The 20,000-nt window shown below is 37.9% G+C and overlaps 1 protein-coding gene across 1 annotated transcript in view; it reads left to right on the forward strand.

Annotated features, from left to right (window-relative positions):
- The window catches only part of LOC135212883 (paired mesoderm homeobox protein 2B-like), a 192,330-nt gene that overhangs the window by 158,973 nt on the left and 13,357 nt on the right, over nt 1–20,000 (forward strand). Inside the window, exons 4-5 of the mRNA XM_064246639.1 lie at nt 1–2; nt 3,288–3,468. The exon at nt 1–2 is cut by the window's left edge and continues 190 nt beyond it. Coding sequence (XP_064102709.1) covers nt 1–2; nt 3,288–3,468 — 183 coding nt within the window. The remainder of the gene's footprint in view (nt 3–3,287; nt 3,469–20,000) is intronic.

Below are 20,000 nucleotides of genomic sequence, written 5' to 3' on the forward strand. Positions count from 1 at the left end.
AGGTAAGACTCGAATACAATCTATGAATGCAATTGTATACTGAAGACTGGAATTGCTGGTTCAATAAATGAGTGCCCTGAGGAACGGAACTGTTGTTTCAATAAATGTTTAAATGAATGGAACTGTTGTTTCAAAAAATGTGTTTAAATGAATGGAATTGCTGGTTCAATAAATGAGTGCACTGAGGAATGGAACTGTTGTTTCAATAAACGTGTTTAAATGAATGGAATTGCTGGTTCAATAAATGAGTGCATTGATGAATGGAACTGTTTTTTCAATAAATGTTTAAATGAATGGAATTGCTGGTTAACTGGAATGGCTGTCATAAATTGTTGCAAATGAATGGGTGGTATAATTGTTCAATGGAATTGGGTGTTGTTTCAATAAATAACTCTTTACATGAATGGAACTGTTGTTTCAATAAATGATTAAATGAATGGAATTGCACGTTCAATAAATGAGTGCATTAATGAATGGAACTGTTGTTTCAATAGATAAGTGTTTAAATGAATGTAACTTTTGTTTCAACAAATGAGTGCACTGATGAATGGAACTGTTGTTTCAATAAATGAGCCCACTGATGCAGGCAATTGTTGTTTCATTAAATGAGTGAATTGATGAGTGGAACTATTGGCTCAATAAATGAGTGCATTGATTATCGAACTGTTGTTTCAATAAATGAATGAATTGATTAACGGAATGCGGTTTCAGCAAATGAGGGCATTGATGAATCGAGCTGTTGCTTCAATAAATGTGTTTACATGAATGGAACCGCTGTTTCAATAAATGCGCTTAAATGAATGGAACTGTTGTTTCAATAAATGTTTAAATGAATGGAATTGCTGGTTCAATAAATGAGTGCATTGATGAACGGGACCGCTGTTTCAATAAATGTGTTTAAATAAATGGAACTGTTGTTTCAGTAAACAAATGTTTACATAAATGGAACTGTTGTTTTAATAAATGTTTAAATGAATGGAGCTGTGTTTTCAACTAAATGTTTAAATGAATGGTACTGTTGTTTCAATAAAAGAGTGCATTAATGAATGAACTGTTGTTTCAATAAATGTGTTTAAATGAATGTCAATATTGTTTCAATAAGAGTGCATAATGAGTGGAACTGTTGTTTCAATAGATAAGTGTGTAAATGAATGTAACTTTTGTTTCAACAAATGAGTGCACTGATGAATGGAGCTGTTGTTTCAATAAATGAGGTAACTGATGCAGGTAACAGTTGTTTCAATAAATGAGTGAACTGACGAATGGTAATGCTGTCCAAAAAAATGTGCATTGAAGAATGGCATCCTCTATTTAATAAATGAGTGCATCAGTGAATTGAATGAACCTCTGAACTGAACGAGTGCAGTGAGGATCTGGACGGGGTGGTCAGTAAATGAGGCACTGATAAATGGAGCTTCCGGTTCAATAAATGAATTCATTCACGAATAATGAAACAGCAGTCCCGTTCATCAATGCACTCATTTATTGAGCCAGCAATTCCATTTATTTAAACGTTTATTGAAACAAAAGTTCCACCGATTTGAACACATTTATTGAAACAACAGTTCCATTTATCAATGCACTCATTTATTGAACCAGCAATTCCATTCATTTAAACGCATTTAACCGAAATTCTGAATTGAACGGGTGCATTGATATTCGTTCATTGTTTGTTGGATACATGATGAAATCAACTAGTAAATTGTGAATATTTCAAATCCACAAGTAGAAAAAATTAAAATACCTAAAAATAACTAAAACCTCAGACGACGGACAGATTTCCAAGTCCACCTCACGCTGGAACAGAATCACCCAATAATGTATGTGACTAATCTACGAAATTGCGACGGACTGACTGAGTGAAGAGAGATATGAGGGAATTGGGATTGAGCGATGAGGAGGATGCACTGGACCGAGGGAGATGGAAGGGTGTGTTGGAGAACCATTACAGCGACCCCGAATGACAAGCTTGTAGAGAAAGAAGAAGAAGAAGAAGAAGAAAGCTAATCTACAAATAAATAAATATATATAAATAAATAAAAAAGATGTCTCCCTCGCCAGACCGTGAATGACTGCGAAACTCTCGGGGCTTCGACTCACACAAAACTTTTTTAATTACCGATATTGAACGTCCAGCCGGAATGGGAAGTCAGGAGGAACAATAGTCATTATAAGATAAAAAAAACAAAAGCAAAAATAATAAAAAAAAACTTATGTTATTTCAGCTTATCTATTAGCTTGTCGACTACTTAAAAAATTGATGACATGTTCTCCTACTTTAACAATTTCATGATTTTTTTTTTTTACAGATTTAAAAGTCCTCGAAGTAAGTAATTATAATACGTCTACTCATTCGAGGGTCATCAACAGAATTCAGTTTTTTTTTTCTTTTTTTTTGCGTCCAGGTACTAAATCAGAAGTTTTCTATCATTATAAAATAAAAAACGAAAGCAAAAAAATTTTTTTTTGTTATTTCCGCTTATCTATTAGCTTCTGTCGAGTACTTAAAAATTAGATGGCATGATCTATTTTCACAAATTCATGATTTTTTTTTTTTACAGATTTAAAACCCCTCGAAGTTAGTAATTATAATACGTCTACTCATTCCAAGGGCATCTACAGAACTCAGTTTTTTTTTCTCCAGGTATTAAATCAGAAGTTGTCTAAGGAAACTTAGCTATTTTCGCCTATTTCCGTTATTATGATACTATCTTCTTGATGACCAGAATTACTAAATCACATTGAGTTGTTTTCGTTCATCTATTTGATCCAATATATTGTTTTCTGATCTTTTAACTGATTTTATTGGCGCCGAATTGTAAAATTTAAAATACTCTAACTATTTTATATGTGTCTGAGAATTATAATTCTAAAACTAAAGATTTCTTTGTGATTCATCATTCAGCCGGAGTGTATTATACAGTATCTAATCGATCAAAGGTTAAAAGTTGAACGGTCATTTCTTTCCTCTCTCATAAATAGTGTCAGTAGTTTGAGTGACCTTCATGGCACATGAATTCCCATACCATCGGATTCTGCTGCAATATATATTTATATATAACAATGCAATGACTGAGAACTCCATTAACCTGTCATTATTTTCATGGACGTTTATGAATCTCGATGCATTATAATGACAATTATTATTCAAGAGACAAAAACCTTAAAAAGAAAACTAAAATACAATACTTTAGATATGCTGGAATGTTAATCTCTCTCTCTCTCTCTCTCTCTCTCTCTCTCTCTCTCTCTCTCTCTCTCAATGTTTTCCTTCTTGCTGTCAACAGGTTGAAGGAGGGAAGAGCGGCGCTCCAAACACAAGCGGCAGCAGCGGTAGCTCCAACACCAAGGACCTCCACCAATCAGTCTCCAACATGTCAGCCTCCACCTCGACTTCCCCCAACACAGTCGTCTCCAACACCGCTTCCTCCACCACCACCCTCCACCAGCTCGACCACAAGCCTATCGGTACGTGCCTGACTCGAAACCAATTTATTTTTCTGTAGATTCGCTTGATTTTCGAATTTGACAGGTTGGGTACACACTCAAAAACTGGATTAAAAATGGCAGTTGTGGAGAGGTACTTTGTATAAAAAAAAAAAAAAGAAGGGGGGGGGTTGGGGGTTGGGGGGTTTGGGGGGAGATTTATGACGATGGGACATTCCTAACACGAGGGGAGAGGTTTTGAAAAAAAAAAAAAAAAGGATGGGATGCATTAAAAAGGGGAAAGACGCTTCGAAAAAGTAGAGAACGAATTAAGAGATGATATGAATAGAATATAAAATTTAGGCTGAAGGCCAAGCGCTGGATCCTATGAGGCCATTCACCGCAGAAAGGGAAATTGAGAGTAAAAGGTTACAAATGTGAAACAGGAGGAAAACCTCGCAGTTGCACTAAAAAATCAATTGTTAGGGGAGGTTGAAAAGTAAGATAAAAGAAAGAATATCAATTGAGGTACAGTAAAAGGAACGAAAAGGGTTGCAGGTAGGGGCCGAAGGGATGCTGCGAAGAACCTTACGTAATGCCTACAGTGCACCTCACGCTGATTAAGAGGGGAGACATTTAGAAAAAATTTAGGAGCCTTTGGATAAATTGGGTCACTGATAGAAAGAACCTGAGCAGAGGAAACGGGTCAGACAATTTGAAAAACGGCCGCTCTCTGAGAAAGAGAGAAACTTGGAAAAGCAGGGGACACCGATAAAAAGGACATAGAAAAGAAAAAGACTCTCAAGTGAAAGAAGAGAGAAAAAAAGAGAAAAATACAACTACCGAAAAGAGGAGATAGTAGGTAAGCAGAGTGGAGCAGAAATCCACGGTAAAATCCATCCTCATTTACATTCCTTAAATACCATGAAACTTCAATTAACCCGTTACAAAAGATTTCTCAAAGGTTTGTAATTTACGTAAATTTTTTAACTTAATATAAACATCCTTCTCTCTGTTATTTCTTCATTCGTGGGATACACATCTTTTAATGTCTATGCACGAATACATTTCTGGATATTTTATTTTTTATTTTTGTAGGTATTCAAGATACTTTATACCTTCATTCATAATATACACATTTTTAGTATCTATGTTCGAAAACATTTATGAAAAAAATCTTTATTTTCTGTAGGTATTCAAGACACTTGATATCTTCATTCATGGGATACACATTTTTAATATATATGCACGAAAACATTCCTAAATGAAATGTTTATTTTCAGTAGGTATTCAAGACGAAAGCATTCCTGAATAAAATGTTCATTTTCAGCAGGTATCCAAGACATTTGACATCTTCATTTATGGGATACTTTTTTAATATCTATGTACGCCAACATTTCTGAAAAAAAAAATTATAGGCATTCAAGATACCTGATACCTTCATTCATGGGATACACATTTTTAATATCTATGGACGCAAACATTTTCGAAAAAAAAAATTCTGTAATCATTCTAGATACTTGGGATCACTCTCATTTCTCGCACACCTAAATTTTCATCGCATTTTTTTTTTTATTATTATTAATAAAGAGACAACAATACACTCTTAAAGGAAATACACCGCCTATCCATCAGTGAATTATTGAATTAATTTTTTAAAGATAAGTTGCGATCTAGAGCCACGACAGGTTTATGAAACCGGGATTTAGTTCGAACAGTCAGTCAACGCAAAGTTCAAATGAACAAAGCCAGTTCTATGACAGGTTACTTAAGGGAAGAGTCAAAATAAACTAATAATAATAATAATAAGTAATAATAATAATAATAATAATAATAATAATATAATAATAATAATAATATAATAATAATAATAATAATAATAATAATCAATAATATAATAATAATAATAATTCAGAAATTTCATTATATTCTGAAACACGTGTAATAATTGATATATCGTTAAGCAACGTCAATGAAATAAGTAATGACAATATTACAGATAAATAAGATAAACGTACATTTATTTCGTTCTTATTTCTGACGCTAATTGAATCAAAATGTGCGACAGGAAAACCACAGTATTGCTTGTGTTTCTCGGATAACATTTGCGACAGTCTCTCTCTCTCTCTCTCTCTCTCTCTCTCTCTCTCTCTCTCTCTCAACCACACACACACACACACACGAGAAGTTAAAATTCTTCAAAAGGACGTTTTTCACAAGAAGAGAGAGAGAGAGATGAGAAGAGAAGAGAGATGAGATGAGGAGAGAGAGACGAGAGACGAGATTTGAGAACTATGTTATTAAAATGTCAAAAGCTGAACTAAATGCCAGCAACATCAGAGCGATAAAAAAAAACTAATAATATTAGCATTCACAAACAAGACACTATGAAGAGTACCCTAAGGTCTCCCTGGGTCACCAAAGAAGTCCCACTTCACGTGACACCAGGCCCTCAAGGATGAGAGGGGTGGGTGGGGGGGGGGTTGGGGGGGGGGGGGGGGGGGGGGGGGGGGGGGGGGGGGGGGGGGGGGGGGGGGTTGACAAGCCTCATCAAGCACCGACTGATCTTGCCTGTTTAACGTCACGGCTCCTGAAGAGATCCTGAAGAGATCCTGATATTGATCGCATTCAAAGTCTCGGTCTTCGAGGAGGAAAGAGACGGATGGGGGTGCAAGGAAAATGGACAGGTGTCCCCGAAAGGAGGAATGAGGGTTATCAGGAGGAAGAGGAGGAGGAGGAAGAGGAGGAGGAAGAGGAGAAAGAGTAGTATCAGTAGTGGGAGGGGGAGTGGAGGAGGTGGACGATTAGTAGTCGTAGTAGTAGTAGTACTAGTATCAAGAGGAGGAGGAGGATGAGGAGGAGTTGGAAGAGAAGACTAGGAGGAGAAAGAGGAGGAGGAAAGAAAAGAGGTAGTAGTGTAGTAGTAGTAAGAGGGGAGGGGGAAGAGGAGGACGATTAGTAGTAGTAGTACTAGTAGTAATATTAAGAGGAAGAGGAGGAACTTAAACCTCTCAGAGAGAACACAAGATAGGTTAAGGATAAACCGTTGGAGGAAAATCAGGTGATTGGATAAGAAGGAAAAATAAAACAATAACACGAGAAAAGCGAAGCGAAAAAACAATAATTAAACAGTAAGGAAAGATAAGTATGGAAGAAGTTAGTTATGAAAAAAAAAAGGTTAAAGACTTGTTCACAGGGGGAGGGAGGGATGGAGGGTAGGAACGAAAGAGGGCGATGAAAAGTCACAGAAGGAATAGTAGAAAGTGGGAGGAAAAGAGGAAGGGGGAGGGGGGGGATGGGGGAGGGAGGGTGGTCGAAGAGAATAGGAAGGAGGATCATTGCAAAAGCCGGGGAGGTAATCAAGGAAGCGCCGTGGGCCTCTGAGCCACATTCATCCAGGTTAGTGTCGTCCGCCGCGTCACCTGCCCCATTTCTGTCCAAACCTCCCCCGCCCACACCGGACCCCCCTACCCCGCCTCCCACCACCCCCGGGTCCCGTCACATACCCCCAACCCATTGGAGGTGTTACCCACTAACTCCCTCCTTTAATCCCTCCAGAAAACATCACAAAGGTTTCCTTTTTTATCTTTTTTTATGCTCTACTTTCAACCGCCCACCACCACCCCTCGCCTCCCACTTCCCCTATTCTACTCCCTACTTGAGCCCATAGCTGTGATACGTTCTATCAATTGCTTCCTTCCTTCCTTCATCCTCAGAGATCCATCGACACTAAATAACTCTTAAGTGTTTTACGCATTCCTTCAGCTTTTAAATGGAAGCTGTGCTTTCTCAAGTTCTCCGCGTCTGTTCTTTCAGCCCGTAACTACCCGTGGTTTGCTTTTGCTTGCATGGTGTTTTTTTACATTACATGGAACCAGTGGTTATTCAGCAACGGGACCAACGGCTTTATGTGACTCTCGAACCACGTCGAGAGTGAACGTCTGTCACCAGAAATACACAAATCTTTCATCTCAATGGAATGCCCGAGAATCGAACTCGCAGCCACCAAGGTCGCTTGCCAACACCATACCGAACATGCCACTGAGGCGGATTTCCTTGCATGGCAAAGACAAATGGGAAAGCTTACGCATTTTACGTATAAACAAAATTTGTTTTAATTTACCTGCACAGTGAGAGAACGCCCATAAACGATAAGCATCTTACTTTTATTTGAAACCAAATGTAATACCAAGAGAGATCAATTACGCCAATTACGCTTTAAAGCCACTACCTGGGATAACTCATTCATTATGGACTTTCTAGAAAATAACCTCAAGCCGTTTACCCAAGAACTTGCGTTTACCTCTACGGGATCAATCTTAGGTCTGTCACTGGTGAGACGGAGCTGACAAGCAATAGCCCATGAGAACTACTGATAAAAATTAAAAGAAAACGAGACATGCAGGGACACTATAGAAAACGCGAAGTGGCTAAACAACAATCGAACATGACTCATTGAGAATTGACATGCAGACTATTCTTATATACCCTGCATAGTACTTTTCCAAATACTGCAGTTTGGACCCATTAAACCAAACAAAATGCAAACCAAACCCAAATGTTTCGCTAGAGATAGTCATTCATTCTCTCCATTTTAAAAATGGTTATTAATGAGGGAAATATTCCAGTTCTTGATCATGTAATAAACACATTAATAAACTAACACAGGATCTACTCTCACCAGCAAACTGCACAGAGGACTCATCCTCCTCTCTCTCTCCATACTTAGTAACACAGGATTTTCTCTCTCTCTCTCTCTCTCTCTCTCTCTCTCTCTCTCTCTCTCTCTCTCTCTCTCTCTCTCAACACATATCAAAAGTCTGGCTCTCCTCCATATCATCACAGATATTATTCCCCACTCTGAATATCTATAAATACAACGTTGTATTCCTCTAAACTCAACCACCCCCCCCCCCCCTCCACCGTCACTCTCTCTCTCTCTCTCTCTCTCTCTCTCTCTCTCTCTCTCTCTCTCTCTCTCAGAAGCAGCTAGCCTCATATTCGACGCGCCGTATTCGCAACACCTAAAAAAAACGTACATTTTTAGAGGCGTGATTAGAAGTGTATCTCTGGCCTGTGTGTACAGGCACAAAATTTTTCCCTCGGCCTGTCAACAAACCCGCCTGTGATGAGCCTACTTACGAGTCAGGTGCAGGAATAGAACTAAAAACAAAAAACGTTTAAAAACTAGATAAAACAAAAAAACACAGGCGCCAAGTCCCTGAAAGCGAGGACGTGTTTAAAAGAAAGAAAAAAAAAGAAAGAAAAAAAAAGAACTGGCATGAAAGACATAAATATCAAATTTTTCTACGTTATAACTTCTTTTGCTTGACAGTAAAAGTTTTAAACGAAAACCTCTGGTATTTAAATTATAAATTAAAAAATAAAAACACGTGGATGTTATTATTAGTCTTCCTGATGTTACAACAGTTTACAAAGACGCTTAAAAAATATGATCCAAAAGTTACAAAAAAGAAATATAAACTATAAGAGTAAAGAAGGAAATAGCTTAATGACCTATTTTTGGAAGAAAATAAAAAGCCTAACGATAAAAAATTTAATAAATTATATGCAAGTCTTTTATGCTCTATCTTACAACTGCATCCCTTGACCTACAATACATAGTTCTCTAAGCACTAAAATTCTGTGTATCTGTTGGTTAAACAAATGTTTCATATTTTACTGATTGATTATTATTATTATTATTATTTAATGACTGGGATAGCGGAGAAGACGGATATCCCCAAAGGATTATTTCTGAAAGGAGAGTAGTGCATGAAGCAATGTAATGTTAAAGAAGTTGGACAGTCAAGAGAGGGGCGGAGAATAAGGAATTTTAAGAGCCGCTACAAAGAACCTTCCGATTTGACAACGGTGTGCCTAAAAAGGCACGCTCTAAACATTGCTCAATGATATGAACACACCAAGATTCCATTGTGTTTCACTAAATTTCTGTTTATTTATTCAAGCTTGTTTTACAAAAGGTTTGAAAATGGCCCATTCCATCGGCCTTCCTCATAAAAATACGACAATCCATACCTACTAATATGCAGGAGCTTCGTCAGAGTTCTGTCATAAATAAGTTCTTATTTCCTAACTGGAAGATTTATCATTACTATCATCACCACATATTTATAATAATAAAACTCATTTGAGAGGCCTCCGTTCGATCCCAATGTGAAAAATATATTTAACCCAATAACAAAAATAATGCGTCATCAAGTAGATAGTTTCCAGCAGACTGGAAGTCCTCGTCCTGGCTATTGTTACAGTCTCTCTCTCTCTCTCTCTCTCTCTCTCTCTCTCTCTCTCTCTCCTATCATTATTCTCCGTGTTTCCTTGCAATAGATTCTCATTAACGTCGTCCCGCCATCACCCACGCCACCTCTGTTCCTTCCCCACCACCACCCCCAAAGCCTATACTACCGCCGACAAATCTCCCACCCCCCAGCCCCCACCCACGACCGCCCCTTGACGCTCAAACAGTGTGGTTTTTTTCCTCCCACTTTTCTCCCTTACGCTGTTTACAATATATTATTCCCTCATTTCCATCCGTTTGGTGGAAGGATGAGAATGAGCGGAGTCGGCCAACAGGAGGAGAAATATGCACGGGCGGTGAGACGATGTGTAAACGATCGGATGGGCGTGGAGTGGAAAAAAAAAAGAGAGAGAGGAGAAGACTGTAGAACGTTTATTGTTTGTTCTCTCTCTCTCTCTCACTCTCTCTTAGCTTAATACATGTTGTATGTATGTAGTATGTATGTATGTATGTATGAGTATTATTTTTTATATATATATTATATATATAGAATATATATATATATATATAATATATATATATAAATCAAGGGGAGAGAGAGAGAGAGAGAGAGAGAGAGAGAGAAAGAGAGAGAGAGAGATAGACTGTAAAGTTCAGAAAAATATCTCAGATGAAAGATAAACGACAATAGCCACAACGCGAATACATCGAATTTCTGATAACCCCAAAAACTCGTATTTTCACGGAAAATCAACCCAAACTTTGGATGCTTACGTCTTTGAATAATAATAATAATAATAATAATAATAATAATAATAATAATAATAATAATAATAATAAGAATGTTAACTTCCTAACCCAGGTCAACCACAACTCGAACAGAGTTCTATATTAAAAAAAAAAAAAAGCAAAAGGTTTGAGAAATTCATTATCAGAGTTGTGCAGAACTAGAAAGCAAAAACTTTCTTGATTTTTATTCTTTTCAGTTTTTGAAGGGAGTCCGGGTTGGGGAAGGGGGGGAAGGGGGGGGGGGGTATACCTATGTAGGGGACTTCGAATCTCCGTGCTATTATCGAAACTGTTGAAATTATTTAAAGTCAAACTGGGAATAATATGAAAACTAACATGAGTCATATGAATTAGTACTCGATGCCGAGTTTTGGGTTATATAATTAATGAAGAAAAAATAATTGTGTGGAATATGCAAATGGAATATGCAAATTTTGCACGCAGGTAGATGAAACGCTGTGACCACAAAGATGTGGAAAGGAAATAAAAAACTGAAGAGGGTAAAAAGTAACGAAAGCAAACATTAAAAACTGCTTTCAAACTCAAAATGTAACATGAAAAACAAAAAGCCTACAGAAATACCTTTTGCTATGAAGTCGTCCACAAGATGCGTTTATGAGTAATTTATTATAAGAACAAAAAATCTCTCCTTTTTGACTGCTTGAAACGAACTACGCTCACCCTTGGTACATAATAATAATAATAATAATAATAATAATAATAATAATACTTAGGAAGCAGACCCTCTCTCAAGCATATTTTATTAAAAGTAATGGCTACTTCGGCAGCATTACACTTGTAGAGATTCTTCTCTATTTTCCGAATAGCGGCTTTTTACGTGCTGCTTAAACAGGCTAGTAGAGCGCCTATAGAGGTCATGATCAAATGCAGGGTCAAAATCGGTGTATAAAAAATAATAATAATAATAATAATAATAATAATAATAATAATAATAATAAGATGAAGAAACTCTTAACTGCTCCCTGTAATTAATAAAAAACAAATTGTCGTTCCATCGTCACGATTATATTCGAACGACCATTTTATTTCACCCTTATACTATATACTGCTTGGCTGTTAACACGAGAAAAAGAAAATAATTCAGCTATCATAAAACTTTAAATTTCTACGACAAACCATATAAATACGGCTTTTCATACATTTTTTCCAAACTCAGCTACTACGGGACATGGGGAAACCGCGCAGATCTTTTTTCAGGTCAAGTACATCGGCATCCTCAGGAAAAATGAAATGGAAGATCCTTGAAATTTTTGTTAATTTTGAAGAATAATCCGTTAAAAATCTACAACATTTCGGTGCTGACTTTAACCTGAATTTAAATCTGGAGAATAGGTTAATCTTGGCGCTCTAAAGAAAGGTTAACCAACAGAGCGATCACTTTATAAGATTCTTACAGATAAACGGTTCCTATTGGAATATAATGGAATATAAAAATTTCTGGGCCCTGGGCCCAAGCCACGCACTGGGACCTACGAGGTCATTCAGCGCTGACACGGAAACTGATAGTCCAAAAGGCCTGAAAGGTGTAACAGGAGGAAAACCTCGCAACAGTTTTCCTCTTGATACGCCTTTCAAACCTTTCGAGACAATACATACACACACACACACACACACACACACACAAAAACACATATATATATATATATATATAATATATATATATATATATATATATATATATATATATATATATATATATATATATATATAGTATATAAATATGATGCACACACACACACACACACACACACACACAATATATATATATATATATATATATATATATATATATATATATATATTATATATATATACACGTACATGTATATCCATTCAAAGCAAGCTAGTCAGTGTATGTTGCTGCTCATAATCTTAAACGTCATCCCTGCCTGAAAATACAAAAGCGAGAAAGTGTACTTGCATGCATGCAAGCATCGTCCACTCTTAATATGTATACGGCTTCACCGCACAATTGGGTCAGGGCAAGACGAGATACACCCATTACAAGCAGATCGCATAACATGAAAGTGAAAGAAAAAAAAAGGGGGGGGGGGACATTGCACCCTTAAGCACTACACTGCTTCGCTAGTTCCATTTCCCTCCGTTATTCCAGCCTTCCAGCCAGTAAACACCCTGGGGCTCTTCTCCTCCTTCTTTTATCTGGAATTCTGAAAAGTATTGGTGCGTTCCATCTACGACACTCCAGATGCCAAACTGGAATATGAAAGCAATCCTCTGCGTCTCAATAATTCCAGGCCGGTTCATCCTTATGCAAACTGGACTGTACTTCGGGCTCTCGGCGAAATCCCCCATCGGATATTCCAGGCCAGGATATGCTACGGCCAAACCGCTCTCCCCCATCCCCCACCCCACCCCTTTTCGTATTCCAGGAGATTCTCATATATATTTCCCACCCTATTAAAAAGGAATTACTATCACACGGCTTTTCCGAGACTGTCGGCGGCAGCTAATGCCATTTAACCCTTTTTGGCGACGAACAATCTCATCGTTCTTACTGGAAGGGAAATGTTTCCTCTCTCTCTCTCTCTCTCTCTCTCTCTCTCTCTCTCTCTCTCTCTCTCTCTCTCTATTTTTTTGCGAGCATCCTTATCCTGGAAGCACTCCAGTCGAAAGCCATTGGGTCATTCGAGCTACGACCCTCGTGACGCGCAACGGGCAGGCGCTGGAGTGTCTGGAAAACCAATCTAACAAATGCACGCGGCCCATGTGTTCCAGGCCGCCCTCTTACCGCTGACCGCTGACACAATTTATGGAAATGGCTGGACTGGGCTTCTGGCGGTGGTCTCCCTGGACACGCCGCCAGGACCTCAACCACTGGCGTGAGTTATGGCTGCCTCAGCTGGGACTCTGCAACGGTGAAGGAGGAGGGCGGATGGAGTGGCTAGGTGGAGGGGGGGAGAGAAGTGGGTATTAGAATAGATGGGGAGGATGGGAGGGGAAAGAGGACGAAGACGGGTATGATGGGAGGTAGGGGCGTGAATAGTGGGGAAGAAGGGGTGAGGGAAGCTTCCTAGAGAGGATATGTACGACAAAACCGTGGGATGGAGGATGCAGGATCATTATTATTAATGGTTAATCGTCATAAATGGGGTAAACATTGAAATAACCGAGAACTATGGCAAAGCTTCGGTCTTCTTTGAGCCCCTATAGTCTTCCATCTTGCGAGGGGAGAATGTAAGGATTCCTTCGAGGTTACGCCTTATCTATCCTCCTTTTCAAAACTGGGTTTGATTAAGACATAAGAGAATTAAGAAAAACATTAAAGTAATATTCGGTATTCGACACCTTTCTACACAAATTCATCCTTACTTATTTTCAAATATTATTCTGAATATATTCTGATGGAAAAGCATAATTCTGCCATTCCAAAGGCCACAATAAGGAAAGCTTATACATACATACATATATGTATATGTATCCGTAAGTTTATATATATATATATATATATATATATATATATATATATATATATATATATATATATACATACATACATACATACATACATACATACATATAGAGTTAATTGTCAATTGCCTGTAAATCTATTCTGCAAAAAAATTTAAACAAATACAGAATAAAATAACAGTAATTGCAATATAATAACCCTACATAAATGCGTCTCCCCATCCAACTCATCGCACAGCAGTAACAAATTACCAAATGCTCAATCAGGGTTAAGCAGTTGGAAATGACATCACACTCGTGTGAGTATGGGATTGTCAATCGTTCAGACCAAATTGCAAGGTGAAAAAATAATAAAATGAAAATTGCAAATTCGAAGACTTACAACAGTGAGATCTAGACAATATAGGAACCAATAGAAATGCAATGTCCAGTTTGTTGAGAATTTAATTAAAAAAAGATGAGGCTATACAGTGAAATAAAAAAGAAATTAAAAATGCTGTGGCATTTTGGAACAATTTGTATAAATTACAACGAAGAAAATCTGAAACGATGAACGAAAGATCAACACAAGTATATTCATAACAATATTTTTTTAATAGACATCAAAATATAAAATATACAATTGTTAAAAAAAAACGAGAAAACGTTTAATGACGATTTACAAAACTTTAATCACAAATCTTAAACGATGAACGAAAGAATATTAATAAAAACTATTTTTGAATAGATATAAAAATATAAAATCTCCAATTACAAAAAAAACGAGAAAAAGTTTAATGACGACTTACAAAACTTTAATCACAAATAAATAAATAGATAAATAAATGCGAAATGGAAATGAAAAACAGCAACACTCAAAAAAAAAAGATAAAATCGAGTAAGAAAAAAAGTCAAAAGAGCGACTCTGGAAGCCCAAGAAAACTTATTGAAAAAAGAAAGGTCATTAAAGGCTGGAAGCTTAAGAAACGGCGACGTGAATTTCTCCAGAACACGGGCTCATAAATTCCAAAATGAACTATGGAATGCTCTGCTGGAAGGTCTGGAACATACACCTAAAAGTATAAATGGGACTGCTGGAACCGGAGGGGGGGGGGGGGGGGGGGGGGGGGGGGGGGAGGGTCTAGGCAAGGCCTGGAAGGGATGGAGGGGCTGTATGTGAAATTGGGTGTAAAGAAAAAAAAAACTTTTTTATATATAATAATAACAATGCCTTGTTCTGAAAGAACGGGCTTCTTGAAAACACAGACCAGGAACACACCTGATCTCTCTCTCTCTCTCTCTCTCTCTCTCTCTCTCTCTCTCTCTCTCTCTCTCTCTCTCTCTCACCCCTTTCGACAGCAGAAAACTCACCTAATTTTATCGGGGAATCGGCAGATCAATCATTTTTTTAAGACTGTAAACATTACTGAATCCAAGATGGTTCACATTACCCAGTTTAGGCATTTTAAATTTTCCAATGTCAAGATTATGCTTTACAACCTTTTGTTTCGCCTTAATATCTATTAATTGGTGAGTCTTCACGATGAAAATTTTAACCAAATCTACTCTGCTATCAACTTTTTCAATATCATCATCAATCACATTAATTTCAGTTGTAATAAACAATCATATCTGAAAACGATGATCACATTATACTATTATCACATCTGTAATTTCTTGTCACTATAACTTTTACTATCATCATCATTATCATCATCATAAGAATTTCCGGGTTTAAGAAGGAAAATCAGAACGTGAGAACGATATCTTCTCATTCTAAGCTTGCAATGCCCTTATTCAAAATACTAATAAACTTAATAGATGCGTTTAACACTTGGAGCTTTACGCTCACAAGGTCACTGTTACCTCAGCGTAGATTTACTGTAAAAGGACTATAGCCTATGTGCTTACAGGGCTAGCCTAGTTTACAGTTGACTACTACGAACTTGCAGTAAAGTAACTAAAGGAACAATTCGTTCCTAGAACATGTTATCCAAAACAACTCTGATAATTAATAGTGCTCCTACTGTACTGATTTAAACTACAGTCATCGGTGGGGAAAATACTGGGTAGGATATTTTTCGGGATTAGGGAGGAGGATGTGAGACTGAAGTTGACAGTAGGATAAAATTCGCGAGGGGGGAAGTGAAGAGAGGCAGATGGAGCACTATAGTAGATTCACATCAACAGTGCATCTGATGTCTCGGCCGGTCCCTTACGACGCTCCTGATTGGCTGTTGATAAGCAAATCTCAGTCTCTTAAGAGAGTTCACATAGGCAGGATGTATGCTTCCCTCCCCTGAGGGAAACTTTTGAAAGACATATCCATCAGGAGAGATGGAACATGTATCCTGCCTATGTGAACTCTCTCAAGGGACTGAGAGTTTCCAGCCCTGTGACTAGCTTATCAGCAACCAATCAGGAGCGTCGTAAGGGACTGGCCTAGACATCAGATGCATGGTTGATGTGAATCTACTATACTATGTGATGAGAAAATGTCAATCACGCTAAAAGTCAACATCTACAGCACAGTGATAAGACCAGAATTAATCTATGGATCGGAAACATGGGCGCTAAGAAGAGAAGAGGAAGTAAAGCTTGAGAGAACAGAGATGAGAATGCTGAGGTGGATTATGGGAATATCGCTGCTTGAGAGATTGGAAAATGACGAAATAAGGTGGGCAGGCTTCGTAAAGATTACAGAGGTGACCAGAGAGTTTCGATTGAGATGGTATGGGCATGTGTTGAGGATGGATGACGAGGAGAGAGTGAAGAGGACTTGGGAGGAACCTGTTAGAGGAATAAGATCGAGAGGGAGAAAGAGAATTAGATAGTGAGATAAAATGAAGGAAGACATGGAGAGAAGAGGTTTGGTGGAGGATTAATGCCTTTGATAGAAGGCAGTGGAGAAAGCGCGTAAGGCAACCGACCCCTTGATGTAGGGATAACGGTGGGAAATAAGATCTTTAGTTGCAAGAGTTTACAGATGTCATCACTTTTTGCTTTTAGATATAAGAAAAAATGTCTGAAAATACTCTTATTCTATCCTTCTTGAGCAAGTAAAGACATATCCCTCCCTGTCCGGTTTTCAGAAACATGTCTTATAGCACGTAAAAAAAATAATTTAATCTTACTCTTTGAAATATCCCAAATCCTAAAATTAAGATAAAAGGAACTGTGCAAATAGAAAGGACTCAGAGTATGCCATGCATTAACTGATTTATCATTATGATGATGCTGTAGAAAACCTACACAAATAAAAGGTCCTTGTACCTTGCACTATTATTATCATTATTATTAGAACTTAGTCAAGTTAAAGAAGCCGAACAGCTCAAGGAAAAGGAACAAAGGGAATGGATTAAATATATGTAATGAAGCGAAGATAAGTCCTCTCTGGAAACCATGCAATGACTGGCTGGCGCCAACAATGACAGAGACCTCTCTCTCTCTCTCTCTCTCTCTCTCTCTCTCTCTCTCTCTCTCTATCTCTCTCTCTCATACACTCGGCTACTAATCCGGTGGTCCGAAGTTCGATTCTCGGCTCGGCCAACGCGGAACCAGAGGAATTTATTTCTGGTGATAGAAATTCATTTCTCGATATAATGTGGTTCGGATCCCACAATAAGCTGTAAGTCCCGTTGCTAGGTAACCAATTGGTTCCTAGTCACGTAAAAATACCTAATCCTTCGGGCCAGCCCTAAGAGAGCTGTTACTTAGCTCAGTGGTCTGGTAAAACTAAGATATACTTAACTTTTAACATACACAAACGCACGTACACAAAATAGTTACGTTGTTTCCCAATATATAGGTTAACTGTAGTGACTGCTCCCGACAATTTTCTGAACAACAAATTTCTGGAATGGGGTAACGTTAAGCACTGGAAAAATATTATGGAACGATCCTTGGACTTTCCAGTTTTTCCATTTCCGGTGTTCTGTTTTCGCATTTACCGGAATCTGTAACATTTAATTTTTTCTTGCCTCTAAATCTTCTCATCTTCCTTCTCTACTAAAAAATAAATAAATAAATATATTAATTAATTAATTTTTAAAAAGTTAAATATTTGTATGATGTTAGTATAAAAATAACGTAATTCTGAAAGGTCCTGAAATACAGATCTAGATGGAAACTAAGTTAACATGACTATTGATTCCCTTAATAGTCGCAAGGGAAATATGTTGTCAGGTTTTGAACAGGGCTCCGAACTTCAACATTGGGTTCTAAAGTATCCGCTTTATTTATATAATATAATAATAATAATTTTTAAATATCAAGACCTGAAAATAGAAATAACAAGTATATGGGATAGGCCAATGGAAATTGTACCCATAATCATACTAGGCACCATCCCAAGACCCCTGAAAAGGAAACTGGATAAACTAGATGCTGAAGTAGCTCCAGTACTCATGCAGAAGAGTGTGCTACTAGAAACAGAGCACATAGTAAGGAAAAGGATGGACTCCTAGGAAGGCAGGATGCAACCCGGAACCCCACACTATAAAAACCACGCAGTCGAATAGGATGACTGTAATAGACAAAATAATAATAATAATGTAATAACAATAATAATAATAATAATAATAATAATAATAATAATATAATAATAATAATAATAATAATAATAATAATAATAATAGGCGAACATATCATTTCTGAGGTAGCAGCTAAAATTTGGCTTAAAAAATTTACAGACACCAAATACCACACTGTGGATTTGCTTACACATTTGAGCTCCTCAGATGATTGTGAAATTTGGACAATAACATATAAATGAAGAAGAAACTGAACCATATATAAATCTTATTATCCATTACTAAATGTCTCCATTCGACCATAATTTACCTGAGTACTAATTACCTCAAGTCCTCTGTGCTAAATGATAGCGGTACTGCGTCATCCAACCAATACTTCAGAATAAATATCCTCCGTTTGCATAATTTATTCAACCGAATTTAAGGACGCCATTTCCCTTCGAGAAAATCAAACGCCATACAACCACAAAAAAATATTCCTGATCCACAGTGAGGAGGAGATGAGGTAGGGGGGGAGGTAGAGGGAGACGGTCCCCCTTCTCCCCCCCCACCCCACCTTCTCCCTTTACAATAATGGAAGCTAACTAGTTCATTATTCAACACTGAGTAGTTATCTAATTACGAAACGTGTCCACACACCTTCTGGAGTCCACAACTCCTGGAAAACCGGAAACTGGAATCTTGTTTAATGTAAGCGGAAGTGCCTGGGAGTCCGGATGAGAGGGGGAGGGGGTAGGAGTAAGGGGATGGGGTAGCATAGGAGGAAGGGGAGGAGAAATTAATGAAATATGGGGACTGAGAGGAGAGCGGTTTGGAGGGCCAGGGGTTGATGGGTAGAGACGCGAGATTGAACTTAACCCTAAGATTGTTGTTTGTGGTTTGTTTTGGAAGTGGAAGTTGGAGCCCCAAGATGTCGGTCTTCTCTTGCAGTGTCACTTAGGAGACTGACATTGTGATTTGGGAAGTTGGCGGTAATGGCGTTATTCCAGCAACGTCGGAGTTTGCTGATGGAGGTTTCGGGATGAGGGGGTGGGGGTAGGGGGCAAAACTAAACCTCCAATAAGGCACATGGTGTAAAATAAATCCAAATGCATGAATATCAATATAAGAATTGTTTAAACTGCAACGGATTCCTATATAAGTATAAGACATTTAACACGCAAACTCTCTCTCTCTCTCTCTCTCTCTCTCTCTCTCTCTCTCTCCAGAAAAACGTAAGAACAATTTCAACAGCAACGGATTCCAGCAATAGCAAAAGTCGTTTACCTCTCTCTCTCTCTCTCTCTCTCTCTCTCTCTCTCTCTCTCTGTGTGTGTGTGTGTGTGTGTGTGTGTGCCAACGTAAGAATTGTTTAAACTGCAACGGATTCCTATATTAGCAAAAGTCATTTAACTCTCTCTCTCTCTCTCTCTCTCTCTCTCTCTCTCTCTCTCTCTCTCTCTCTCTCTCAAGAAAGCAAAACTTTAAAAGTAAAGTTCCGGACATCCAGATAAACACCGTGGAAAAAAATCCTCGGACAAAATCCTAGAAAAAGAAAAAAAAAATTGGGGACATTTGCCGACGGC

This window comes from Macrobrachium nipponense, chromosome 41, assembly GCF_015104395.2.
Source record: "Macrobrachium nipponense isolate FS-2020 chromosome 41, ASM1510439v2, whole genome shotgun sequence".
Lineage (NCBI taxonomy): Eukaryota > Metazoa > Arthropoda > Malacostraca > Decapoda > Palaemonidae > Macrobrachium > Macrobrachium nipponense.